Source organism: Falco naumanni, chromosome 3 (genome assembly GCF_017639655.2).
Source record: "Falco naumanni isolate bFalNau1 chromosome 3, bFalNau1.pat, whole genome shotgun sequence".
NCBI classification, from domain to species: domain Eukaryota; kingdom Metazoa; phylum Chordata; class Aves; order Falconiformes; family Falconidae; genus Falco; species Falco naumanni.
Window position 1 is genome coordinate 23,871,943 of NC_054056.1, and position 13,150 is coordinate 23,885,092.

The window sequence follows — 13,150 nt, forward strand, 5'->3', positions numbered from 1 at the left end:
TCTTCTGTTTGGAGGGCTGCCTGTGCTCCTGGCAAAAGTAATGAAAAGCTAATCCTCAGTGACATGCATTAAAATATCAAATGGGACTATGCAATTAGAAGTATGTCACTTAGTGTTTGCCTTTCACGGCTTTTGTCACACAGGGGCAGAATCAGAGGCAGTTAAGCAGAGGATAACCTCCCCGAAAGGGCTTTCTGGCACATGTCTTGTCCTTTCCCTGTCCTTTTTCCTGCGGCACACCTGCTGTGCTAGAACCCTCCTCCTTTTCCAGAGTTTGGTGTTTGGCTCACTTTGGACGTGTATGTAGAAGTCCCGCGTTTATTCCTCTGATCATTTAATTTAATTTGGTTTACTTGAGAAAGAAGTAACTTGGGCTGCCTTTTATTGCTGCTTCCCATTTGCAGATGAAGGAGGACTGGCCCGGTCCTTCACAGGAGCACAGCAGTTCCTGACGGTGCCATGTGGCTGCCGACTCTCCTGCTCTCCTCGCTCCTCGGAAGGGCCGGGCTTCTGCTGAAGGGTGCAGCGGAGGGTGGCCTGGTCCCTGCCTGCTGCAGCCACCAGCTGCCTTTGCAGGGGGAAGATGCTGGCTTGTCCGTGACACTGGTTCCAGAAACGGGCCTTTTGTCACCTCCGTGTGCCAAGGTGATGAGCCCAGCCTGTTGGTGTGATCCCTCACCGCAGATCAGCAAGAACTGTGCTTCGTTAGAGGAAAAGCGTGTGGCAAATGTTCATCAAGATGCTGCTTTGCTGCTGCATCCGGTTTCATGCAGATACGCAGTTTTCAAATTACACAGTCTGGAAGGGTTTCCTAGAAACATTAACAAATATAGCCAAGCTTTGCTAAGCCTCTAGGGTTTAGCTGCACATCTCTCCCTTTTCAGGCTCCCAAGTATTCATTGTTAGCAGTGAGGCATTGCATGCTTTTTTATTTCCCTTGTTGTTTTATTTGCACATTCGTATGTTATATTTTCTTCCAATTAGCAGGCTCTTCCTTGCTTCACTGTGTTTGCCTTCACCTTCTTTCTTCCTCCTTTGTTTATACTCTGTGGAGGCACAATTGCTAATTTTTACTTTCTAGTGTAGAATAGCTGTTGTCTGGAGACGTGCTCTTGGCACAGCTTTCCTTCTCATGTTACTTAAAATAGCAGAATGTCTTTTTAAAAATTTTTTTCACCATTTTTACTAATCTGTCTGGTCCCTCGGTGCTGAGGTATGGATATTTTCAAAGTGTGGATTTATTGTTCCTTTGTCCATCCATTCCTAGTGGAAGCATAACTCTGAAACGGGGTAAGGTATGTCGCTGAGTCTAAAAGCATATCCCTGTGATGGTGAGGTAGGGGAAACAACTAAAAACCGGGACTGCTAGTGGTGTATTACAGCAAAGATGGATCTGTAAAAATTTTTCAGACTGGGGAGGAACTGCCCTCACTTGGTGCTCACATAGAGGTGACAAAGACCTAAAATGCTGACTAGCTTACTTTACTTAATTCTTATTTACCAGAATAAATTACATTCTCTTCCTCACATGAAGGGATATTTGTGAAGAACAAGCAAAAATATTTTGGAAACTGAGTCTATAACTGTTCTCTATGTAATGGTCAAATAGACACAAACAAAATAAAAGTGGAAGGAACAAAACATTTCAAAATGAAATGCTTTCTTTCACAGGCATGTTGAGAGTTTTCTTGACTCTCCCCTCTCGTGGGATGTTAGCCCACTGGTTCTCCATTCAGCCATAAAATTCCCCAGAAAAGGCAGGATAAACAAGACATGATGGTTTTGGCATAAACCCCAAAGAATAAATTATTTGTGTCACTGATAATTTGGTTAATACCAGAGAATTTAGACATTTCTCTCTCTCAGTGGTTATGCTGATTTTTCTATCACTGATACCCTTGAACTAAATAGAGATTAAACTACACTTGTGGACCTGCTTGTGCCTGTAATTTCAAATAAAATGCACACTTAACTCTGTTTCCAGATTGCGTATGTGATTACCAAATGAGAGAATATGTCCTGCAGGACAGATGTCGCTGGCATAGCTGCAAAGCAAAGGGCACTTGTTCTCCTCAGGGAGAAGTAAAACCACTTTGTCCAATGCCAAAATCAACACGAGGCACACAGCACTGAGGGATTTTATAAAAACCCGCATCTCGTGTCGCTCTCACTCTCTGTACCTCTGCTGCGCTTCACTCTGGGGGCTGATCTCATTACCTTTATTTTACAGGTGGGCAAGCCGAGGTGTGTGGAGGGGAGGTGACCTCTCCAGGGGCACCTGCTTGGCGGTGGCTGCATCTGGATAAAGTCCAGCTGCCCACATCCCGACTGGGCTCTCCTCCTGGTGATGGTGTTCCCTTGCTTGGGCAGAGGGCTTCATGCCTTCTCCACCCACAGCTCTCTGAAGGGCAGAGACCTGTAGCTTGCATTTGGAGTCCTCTTGTTCCTCCAAAGCTTTCTGACTGCAGCCAAGGGGGGCCGAGGTGGGTGCAAGCTACATGCGTCAAATACTGTGATTCCCTGGTGACACGTGGGTAGGTTATGTGGTGCTTGTTTCCCCAGTGCTAACAGGGAGTGCATATGGTACTATAAAATTTATTGTTTCTGTTTGTCAAAACTTAATGACCTTTACATGGCCTGGTACCTACTTATTAGAAGAGCTGCTGCTCTGCCCTTATCATACAGCTCCAGGGGCAATCGGTAGGAGCTTGATAGCACAGTGGTACTGATAAAACAGATAGGGAGCAGCTGGCAGGGTGGTGGCCATCAGCTCTCTTTCCGCCTCTCTGTTCTGCTTCGTTCGGCACAGCCCTACCTTTAGGGTCTTGGGGAGCTGTTCCTTGGGTTTCCCTTCCCCCCCCTCTTAAAATAATAATTAAAAAAAAAAAAAAAAAAAAAAAACAACAACCTGGGAAAATTCAAGGTAGTTACCTGTGGGTTTAAGCGCTTAGTCAGCTCTCTGCATTTGTACAAAGGGGATTTAGGAGAGATTTGTTTGTTCCCCCAGCTTTTTGGGAGTCAGCATTACTGCTGCCATCTCCTTCACCTACATATGAACACCTACTCTGCTGCTCAGCCTGTTTGGTCCTCCTGTTCCCTCCTTCATCCAGGCCACATCACCATGGAGCCCAGGCTGGTGGCCTCCATTCTGCTTACGAAGAATAAGGTGCCAGAAGGCATCGTGTGATGATTCCCTGGGGGAATCAGGGACTCGGCATTTTCATCGTGTCCTTAAAAGCAAAGAAAGGTCTTTAAACAGAGAGATGCATCCTTTTGAATAGATTTTTACTTTTTAATAAATCTAAAGTAACAGAAGTACAGACTTCAGATGAGCTTTTTCTCTGTATATGGTATGTTGCAGGTGTTCTTAGGTTGGTTTTTTTTTGGTTTTTTGTTTTAAAATTTCTTCCAGATGCACATTTCATTAATAGTTTAACTGAGGCTTGAAGTATGTCCTATGGCCTGAGGTGGTTTCCTGGCAGAATTAAATTAGGTTCATTTTTGACTGTTATGTTCTTATTCCTGTGAGTTTACTACCACCCCCACTCCTCCAGATGAAAACAAAACAAAACACCCTTTAAAGTGTTCTGTTGAAACACCAGAACAATGTAATTTCAATTAACGCTGCTAACAGGTACTTGATAATGGGCTCATGTGCAAGACACAAAGTCACATGAATGTCTTTGGTTGCTTAATAGCAATTTTGGGTGGAGATGTAATGGGAGTAAGGAGCATCTTTCAGCCTGTATTATTTAATCAGTTCTCTTTGGTGATCTTGTCATTTGACAGGCTGACAAACATGTCTTGTGCTGTAATGTCATTCATGCTTGGCTTCCATAGTAATGATGTATATCTACATATAAAAGCATTCTTCTACTCATTTATGAAGACTGTACAAGCTATTTGCTAACAGTTTTTGGCATAGCAGTTCTGCTTTATGCATATGCTCCGTTATGTACCACAATCAACCTAATGTCCAGTGGCTTGTCATCTGAAAAGGCCATGTACCGTTAATTACCATCGTGGTGGCAACACAGAGCATCATGTGGTATAAGCAATGACTGTTAATGCTGTGGGTTTTTTTAATTTAGAGACAGAAAGCTGTTAGGGTTTTGCATTACCAAACGAGATCAAAATAGCAGTTTTCTTTATGACAGCTCTCCCTAAAAAAATGAACAGGGAGTTGGTATCACTCATCCCAGAGAAAAATGTTTTGGTTTGTTTTCTTTTTAAATTATGTTACTATCATGAAAACCCAGTTCTTCAGTCTCTAAGACAACCATGGCATGAAAATAGGCCTTATTTTCAAGGCGTGTTGTCTGTTTAATATGTAATGTGATACCTTGTCATGCTGTGACAATGTGACAGATGGCATTTGCACTATAAAACTAAATTATCTTTTGTGCATAGCTATACAACAGCTAAACACAGTAACTCTGTACAGTATGCTGATTAATGCAGACTGCAGATGTTTTAGAGATACAAGTATGTTTTAACTGGCATCAAATGATTAATGGTTTTATTTAACGTGCCTACCAAGATTTTGGTAGTGTTTTAGCACGTAGTCTAGTATATAAGGGTGTTTTTCTAGAAGATAAATTTAGGGTTACAGACAACGGGATGTGAATTTGTGTTGTATCGCAGCTCTTTGTCTGATACTTCTGGAAAATGGGTGAGGGCTGTTCATTAACCATACTTTGCAAGTAAACTAGTGTATAAAGTTGTAGCTCAGAATAAACTGTTATGTTCTGTAGTTCTTAGATGAAGGGAAACAAGAGGTGTAGGTGAGCTGTCAGTTTATTATATATCTGTTTTCATACAGAATATTACCTGTGTGAAACTAAGGGCCAGAGTGAATTCTTAAAGAGCTGAAGGTAGTAACTTTTCCCCCTCTGTATCTGAGGCATAGAACTCGTGTTGGTGGTCTGTCACAGTGCAGTTACACCCAAGAGTTTGTCCACGTTCAAGGAGCGCAGACCTTTCAGACCATGGTGTGGAATGGTTAACTCCCTAGCTTTCTAACATTGCAATTGAACCATTCACTTTCTAATTTTCTACTTTGTGGCTGCTCTCCTAGATGGGACAGTGCAAAAAGAAGAAAATCACTAATATTTTTTCTTTTTTTATATACAAAGCTTTTCCTGTACAGCTCCCAAGACTGCACAGCTGAAGTTTGGACAGGCATGTTACTCCATAAGTGAAGAAAGCTTTAGCTCCATGCCTACATTAACAGAAATAGTGTTTCAAAAACACTGTGAAAATCCCTTCACCGAAGTACTGTGTTCAGCTAACCATGTGATACCGAAATTCATTCAGATGCTCCCCTTTCGTTTCTTTTATTCAGTAACTTTAATAATGAAGAACATACCAGTAATTGCAATCTTATCTATTCTTAAAACCCACTTAAGCATCTCCAATCCCTCACTTGCATTTTTTCTGTCTTCCCTTATGTTTCTGCTTTCTGCTTCTCTCTTCCTCCTCTGTTTTCATCCGACGTGTTTATACTTCCATGGTGTTTTATTGTATGGTGCATTCCCAGGTCCTGTGATTTTGCATGGTGTGTTCAGGTGCTCTCAAGGCCTGCCCTGCCCACGCTTGTCAGACGTCTCTCTAGATGACTGGAGATGGGTTAGATCATGGCTTTGAGAATAGAGTTGTAGATTGCTGCTAAAAGTACGTGTGCATCCCCCAAAATTGTAAGGTTGGTGAATCTGCACCAATATAAATTAAGCCCTGCCTGCACTGCAATAGTGAGTCGTGTTTGCTAGGCTATAATGAAAAGTGATCTGCTTGAGTCGGAGCAAGCCCACCGACGTAAGCTCATTCAAGCAGATTTAACTGTCCCTTACACGCTCTGTTTTTGGTGGAAGGAAATGGCTGTTGCTGGAGAAGGCTCAGCAAGACCTCTGCTCAGTTAACAGCGACAGGGAAGAAGCAAAGGGGGTAGTGAGGTGCAGTGGGAACACGAGGGAGCATGCTCTGCAAAGTTGGTAAAGCCGTGAGATGTATATCTGTGTGGATCACCCTGGAGGGTACAGTTCAGCTCATTGCAGAGCCTTCCTGCATGTGAAAAAACATACAAACCTGTAGCCACAGACAGATTTGAAAACATAAAAAAGAGGTGCTAGAAGTGTCCTGATGAATGACCAGGGTGCGGAAGGCAGAAAGGCTTTTTCTGCTTTCCCCAGCTTCTGACAAAATGGACATAATATTCACGTCTGCTGTGATATATTCACATTTTTCTCAATGCAGTTAGAAACGGATAAGTGGATTTGTGTGTGTGTGTGTGTCTTTTTGAACAGCATGTAACTAAAATTGCAGTTTGCCATCATAATGTATGCGGAAGAATTCAGCAAAACTGTGAAGCTGACATTTATGTGCTAAGATACATTTTAGAAAGGATATTGAGATCTCCATGGTTCAGTTTTAAGCTACCCTTTTTAATTACTAGAAATTAGTAATTGGCTTTTCTCTTTAAAGTATCTAGTCTTCATCAGTTAGAGCCAGGACAGTGTATTTAAGGGACCATGGATGTCATTTGATACGCGAGTTCCTGTATTTCTGACTTAATTAAATAATTCATTATTACTGACTTAGTTAAAGCAGTGTTTATTCAGTGCCTTTGAGCTGTTTGGTGTTTCAGTTCCTTTTAAACTTTGGCAGCAAATATGCACTGCTCCACTCTATATATAAATTATTATTTCATGTAAGTAATTTTAATATATGAAAACCTAAACTGACTTATAATCCAAGTCACTGTACTTTCAAATTCAATTTTAATGAGGTGTAGTTTTTTTTTTAAAAAATATTAAGAAATCTAATTTGACTTTTAAAACAAACACGTTATATTCCAGGAATAAAGTCTGTTTTTGTCAAACTTGATTTATTCTGCCTGGTTCTTCGGGCCTTGTGGTCGGTCATGAGTGCAGCTGCCAGGGGAGAAGGCAGAGCTGGGGCTGAGATGAGCCCGGTGGGCAAGGGGCAGGCAGCTGCCCCCAGCTCCCCGGCAGCTGAGACCGTCACCAGTCACGGGCTTTGCCATGAGCCAGGGCTCACTGGAATTGTGATCGAGAGGTTGAAGGGCACAACCATGGAAAAGCAGTAAAGGATCTATTTGTCCCTTTGATTTTATTTGGCTCTTGATGACTTGCTGGTTCCTGGAGTGTAGCTGGGTGCTCCAAAGTCACCAGGATTAGAGAGTGGTTCAGCTCAGACTGTGCAAAAGAGTATTTTCTTGCTTGGTTGCTTTCCCCTCTTTATATACATGTACAATTGCAGTACTTGGCTTTTAAGAAACACAGATGCCTGCTGCATCCTGTAGCTTGGTTGACTTTGGAGAGTCAAGCCCACGTGGACTGATGCACACCAGACTGTTCCTGGAGTGCACCAGCAGACCTGTATGTCCCGTCAGCTGCACCGATGCCAACTCATTAATGGTGATGGGGGTGCCCGAGTGTCACTTGGCACAACTGTGGGGTCCCCATCCTGTCCTGGGTCCTCCAGACCCTTCATAGCTCACAACTGATGTGCAGCAGAAAAGAACGTGGTTTATCGCAGTTAGAGAGAGCAGGAGTGGCATTTGAAGGAAAAGGTATCTGGGGGCAAACTGAACACATTTGGTATAAAAATGATTGAGTGGCAATAAACTTTATAACAACCTGCTTCAGCTTGTGCTTTCTCTCCAGTGCTTGGAAGGAGGCTGCGGACTGTGGCTGTCTGTGCCTTTCATCACCTTGGCGTGGATTTTGCAATTATTCTGGCCCTGAAAACCTGTAGAACACAACACCCGTTCCCGTTACTTACCGGTGTCTCTCATTTGTAGTTTTATGCCTTTGTTTTAGGGCATGTGCTTCAATTAGTTTCAGGTGATGGTAGCTAACCAGTTATCTGCAATATTACCAGGTTTGGGGTGGTGCTGTTTATGATGAATAATAGCAGACAAACTGATATTTTTCCTTAAGGGACACAAATCACGCTTGTCTCCCAAGTGCACTGATGGTTTGGCAGGGTGAAAGGATGAATAAAAATTGCTTTCCAAGTGCGTGCGAGTTGACAGCCCAAAAGGTGATTTTCTTGACTCATATACTTCAGGTTGCTGGGTTTTACATATGGCAAGTCTCCAGAACAAATATTGCTTTTGGAAAACCTAATCAAATTCTGCCATAAGAGTTTAGTTACTGAGTATAAGGCCTCAAATGATATGCTTGATTTAGACTTCTCTGGAGTTCAAAAATTGTAAATTTTATTGACAGTGGTTTCATGGAAAAATGCAAAGCAAAAGTTGAAACTGTTTTAAGAATAAACTTGGGCACTTGGGCTTCTAGTGAGGGTGAATTCACCGTAGAAATACAATCTATTCAATGTTTTTTAAAAGGTCGCCTTCATTTCCTTGGGAATGCTTTGAAGGGATGCTGTCACCCTGCATCGTATCATTGTGTTACGTTACAAACCCTGGTGTAGTATCATGTGCTTATACTGAAATTTGTATTATTTGTTGAGTCACAGTTTGAGATCTCTTTAATGGAAAGGAAGTGTCAAAAGGAATTTAACAAAAGGGGAGTGAAAATGTAAATTGGGTCATTTAACTTTTCCCTGCCAGTCAGGCTGGCTAGAAGAGACATTTTAATGCAAAAATTGGTGCTTAGTTTCAACTTTTGCTTTGTGGGCTCTGTATTAGAAAGAAAAAAATTGAGCTACCAGTTCACTGCATCTACCCCACAAGAAAAAAAATAAAAATATCCAGGCTTCTGCTTTGTAGGTGGTGTATTTAAAACTGCAAAAACTGCAGCATGTAGCCACTTCTGACTCCAAGTCAAGAGAAATTTGGTGTAGGTCAGACTGAGTAAGAGCAAACTTTGACTGGAAAAGGGAGAGAGCAATGTGATGCAGCAATACGATGCAGACTTGGGATTAGACTGTTTAAAAATGGGCAGGCAGAGTGATGAGGTTGGAATTGGAAGGACTGAAATGTTCGGAGCACGTGGTGTTACGGCATGCAGTTGTAGTGCCCGAGCAAGCAGTGAAGCAATGGCTGGGCAGGGAAAGGCTGTTTGGCCATGGCTGGGGCCAAGGTGCCAGTGCTTAGAGCAGGCAGCTTGCCAGAGGGGTGCCTTGCGCTTGCCCTGCTTGTGCTTTAGTGTCTCTTTTGCAGCAGAGCGTGGTCGAAGGCTCGGTTATGTGATGACGAAGTGCATCGCTTGTGCTAAGCGGTGGTGTTCCTGAAGACAGAGGTCTGAAGTAGAGGAGCGCTGATGGAAAGTTTTGAACTGCTGTTTATTATTAGTGTTTTTGGTTTAGTCCTTTTACCAGCCTTGCTGCCTGGCTTACCTTGGAAGGGGTCAGCTCTCCCAGCCCCCCCGTTTTCTTTGCTAAGGTGCAATTATGGAAAGGGGGAAAGCATTCTCCTGGATAAGACTGGGGCTTCTCTGGTAATAAGCTCTTCAAACACTGAGTAAATACTGAGCTGATAAAATAGTTAGTAATTTTCTTTCCATTGCCTATTGAAGAATATGTTACTATTTTAATTCTTCCTTGAGTGGTTTCACTGTCTCTCTGCTGTTCTTTGTGAGAGTTATATTATATTGTAGTTACTTGTTTAAGTAGAATGTGCAAAGTACGTTAAACATTACCCTCATATAGGGCCCAACACTGTCTTCCATCTATGTGACTCTGTTTGCTGTAGTATTCCTCCGGGACGGAAAAGGCACAGAAGGGAAGGCAGCTGTGGCAGATGTTTCCCCTGCCCTGTGTACCCTTGGTGGTAGTCTGGAGTTTCTGTAGATGAGTGACACTTGGCCACAAGAAACAAGAGTCGAGAAACAGGCGTTTGATGTTCACCCCTTTGGGATTTAGGATTTTTTTTTTTAAAGGATCGTAAATTGCAGTAGTTGGAAGCAGCAGAGTGAAGAGAAGACAACAACAAATTGGACCAAATGGCAGCTTAATTTTATATTGATCTATAGATAAAGGCAAAAGACTAATATATGCCAGTCAACTGGAGTTCTAGGGGAAAAAAAAAAAAATAAAAAAAGGATGAGTTTGAATAAGCTGTGTCTCTTTTCAAATGTGGGATGTGACAAGATTATAAATACTACTGCAAACACCCATACTGTGGTTATTTGGGATTGGGGCCTTACAGTTAACCAAACCAGAAACACACAGTCAAGTATGTTTTTATTGGAGTACCTCTGTGCAAAAGCAATCTTACCAGTATGTCTCTCTGCAAGATGGTTGCTTTGGACAGCTCTCTATTGTTAGTGTCACACATGAATTTTTATAAAATCCATTTGGCAGTGGTAATGCAGGTTTTGAATATTGTGTACTACTTTGTCACATTTGCAGGACTTCTCACTAATGGCCAATCTAAAGGATTAGGACCGGGATCAGAACAGCTGGAGAATGAGAAGGATGATGCATCGCAGGTGTCCTCAACAAGCAATGATGTTAGTTCTTCAGATTTTGAAGAAGGGCCCTCGAGGAAAAGGTCAGTAGTGCATTATGATTAAAGTATAGCCTTTCTGCTTTGTCTCTTTTGTGCTGTAAGGTTGTGAATATGTTTTGAGTAGGTCTGGTTGTTACAGTTGTACATAATACGCTGCTATAAACAGACTTGCCAGTGTGGAGTCCTTCTACTAACAGTGAGGATATAGTAAATTTTGCCTCATCCATTGGTGTAGATGGTTCTTGTTTTGGAAAGCATGGAAAATCAGGTGGTTCTTTTGCAGTAGGCAATCACTAAATTAAATGCCTTAAGACTCTCTTCCCTCCTGCCCTTCCTCCTCCTCCACCAGCCTTGGTCTCTCAGGAACATGTCAATATGTATGTGTGTAATTTCAAGGAAAGCATTGCTGAAGTAGTTAGTGTTACTGTTGTTATTTTTAATTTTCTTGAATGAAACTGTGTGAAGTTAAAAAAATAAAACAGACGCTTCTGAGAAGAGGAATTGCATAGTAAGGAAGTGTGGTGGGTACTGGTTGCAAGGAACTACTCTGACATACTGCTTTAGCAAGCTGTCTCCTCTTTCCCAGAAGTCAGTTTATGAGGTCCTTGTTGAACTCTTACGAGTTCTTATCCTGAATGTGCAAAATGTGGCTTAAGATCGTAGGACTCAAGCCAGTTTATTATAGAAAATATGCTGAGAATGCAGGAGGCTGAGTCTCATTCTCTGTGTGAAGTAAGAACTAAAACCAGGCTGTCTGAAAAATGCCACTTGAAAGAGAGAAACGGAAAATGCTTTCTCAACCTTTTCCCCTCACAGTCCTTGCACCCTAGCCCCAAGCCAAAATGAACTGTAAAATAAAGTTCTCTTTCAAACAAAAGAAGTATTCCTGTTTTCTGCGTGACCTTATGATTCCCCTGAGAGACCTGATGGGGTGAGGACAGTGGTGCTTTCCTGGACACCCCCCTGTTCCTGTTTTTGTGTCCCCCACCCCTGGTCCCCACTACCTTTTCTACCTCCCAAGGAGCAAACTAGTTAATATGCCCATGTAACTTCTCTGGTGTATCAGAATAAAATTTGTATCATCTTCCATACTGGTAAAAGTTTTGTAAGACATTGATTGTATCCTACTGCTGGTCAAGAGAGGAGTATTTGTGTGTTTATTTTTGGTTTATGAGATACAATGGAAGCTTGAAAATTATTTCTGCATAGAAATTTAGGTGACATCCACTGTAGGTGTGATCCTGGGGGACAATGGTCATCATTTCACAGTGTTCCCACTGTTGCTTGCATGTTATCTTAAGGAATTTTTGCTGCCCTCTGCGCTTGCTTTGTCCCCTCGTTCCTCAGCCATGCTGACACAACCGCTTGCAGCATCACACCATGAGTAGGTTCAACGAGCTGGTTAAGATTAAAAGTAATAGTGAGAGGAAGACTGATAGAGGCTTATTGCCAGGTTTTTTTATTTTTGACCTGTGTGTTTTCATCTCTTGTTCACAGCATGGTTGCAGGGGCAGCCACTGGTGCAGCCAAGGGGGCATCCCCTTCGTCCCTTGGGGCTGGCAGGGGGCAGGAGGGCTTGTCTCTTATGTTGTCCTGCGCTTCTGGTGTCTGGCACAGTCTAGCTTCAGAAATGAGTGGCATTGCTGCATCACTGGTCCCAAGAAACTACATTTGAGTATTGTGTGTGACATGGTTTTTTGAGGAGTATTTGCTACTTTTTGGCTGCAGGAATTCAGACCACTTGAGAAGCAGCTGGGTGGTTCAGGTCTAATAATAGGGAACTCAGTGCCTTCTTTTTGGGTTAAAATCAAACCAAACCAAACCCCCAGAACAGAAGCCAAGGTGAAAAATTATTTTTCTGGCTTTTGTGGAAGGCAAGGCATCATTTCTGTTCTTCATGCATCATGAACTGTTGAAATAATACTGTGTTTGTTGCTGCAGTTGCTGTGAAGGAGAACGTTCCTGTTTTGTTTCCATTTACACCCAACACAGACTTTTATCTACTTCTTTCCTCCCCCAGCTTCCTCTTTGCAGACAGACCTTTTCTGGGCTGCTTCTCTTAAGCTCTGCTGCAGCACGTTGAGTGTTTCGATGCCATCTTCCTTGCTTACTTTTAGGTTTTTTGTTTTGTTTAGCTGAATATGTAACGTTTCCTCAGTCCAGGTCATCTTGGCATCCCATGCAGAGTTGTGCCAGGAATATTGGGTGGACAAAGGATATGCAGGAGGATGAGGAGGGGAATGGGACTGAAATGGCATCTATGGGTTCACTGCCTCAGCTCATCAAGATTTCAGAAATTGTGCCCTCCTTGTCTTTCCCCTGGGCTTCCTCAAAATCAAACTTTTCAATTGTCTGTTCAGCTGTGTGTACAACTAATGGCAGACTTGCACTACAAATACACATTTAAATGCTGTAGCTTTAGCATATACTTCGTGCAGTTTATCCCCCTCTGCAAAATGAGTATTTGTCTTCTTGAAATACTGTGGTATATAGCTGGTGTTATATGCAGTGAAATGATTTTAAGAATTAGCGCACTTAGTGAAGCATACGTGTTTGGAACAAACTGTACACAACACAGTGAGTTTTGAGTACCAGGTTTCCTGTGGTGTTTGAACCATGCATTATATGTAAATTACTATTTCTTTTTTCTGTGGCTTGTGGGGTTTTTATAGTTGGATTTTTATTTTTTTTTTTTTTTTTAGTGTATGG

At 42.2% G+C, this 13,150-nt stretch overlaps 1 protein-coding gene across 2 annotated transcripts in view; it reads left to right on the top strand.

The window, feature by feature from the left end:
• JARID2 (jumonji and AT-rich interaction domain containing 2) overlaps positions 1–13,150 on the top strand; it is a 211,656-nt gene that overhangs the window by 115,782 nt on the left and 82,724 nt on the right. For both annotated transcript variants that reach the window (XM_040586638.1, XM_040586639.1), the window contains exon 3: positions 10,342–10,483. In XM_040586638.1, the coding sequence (XP_040442572.1) occupies positions 10,342–10,483 (142 nt within the window). The remainder of the gene's footprint in view (positions 1–10,341; positions 10,484–13,150) is intronic.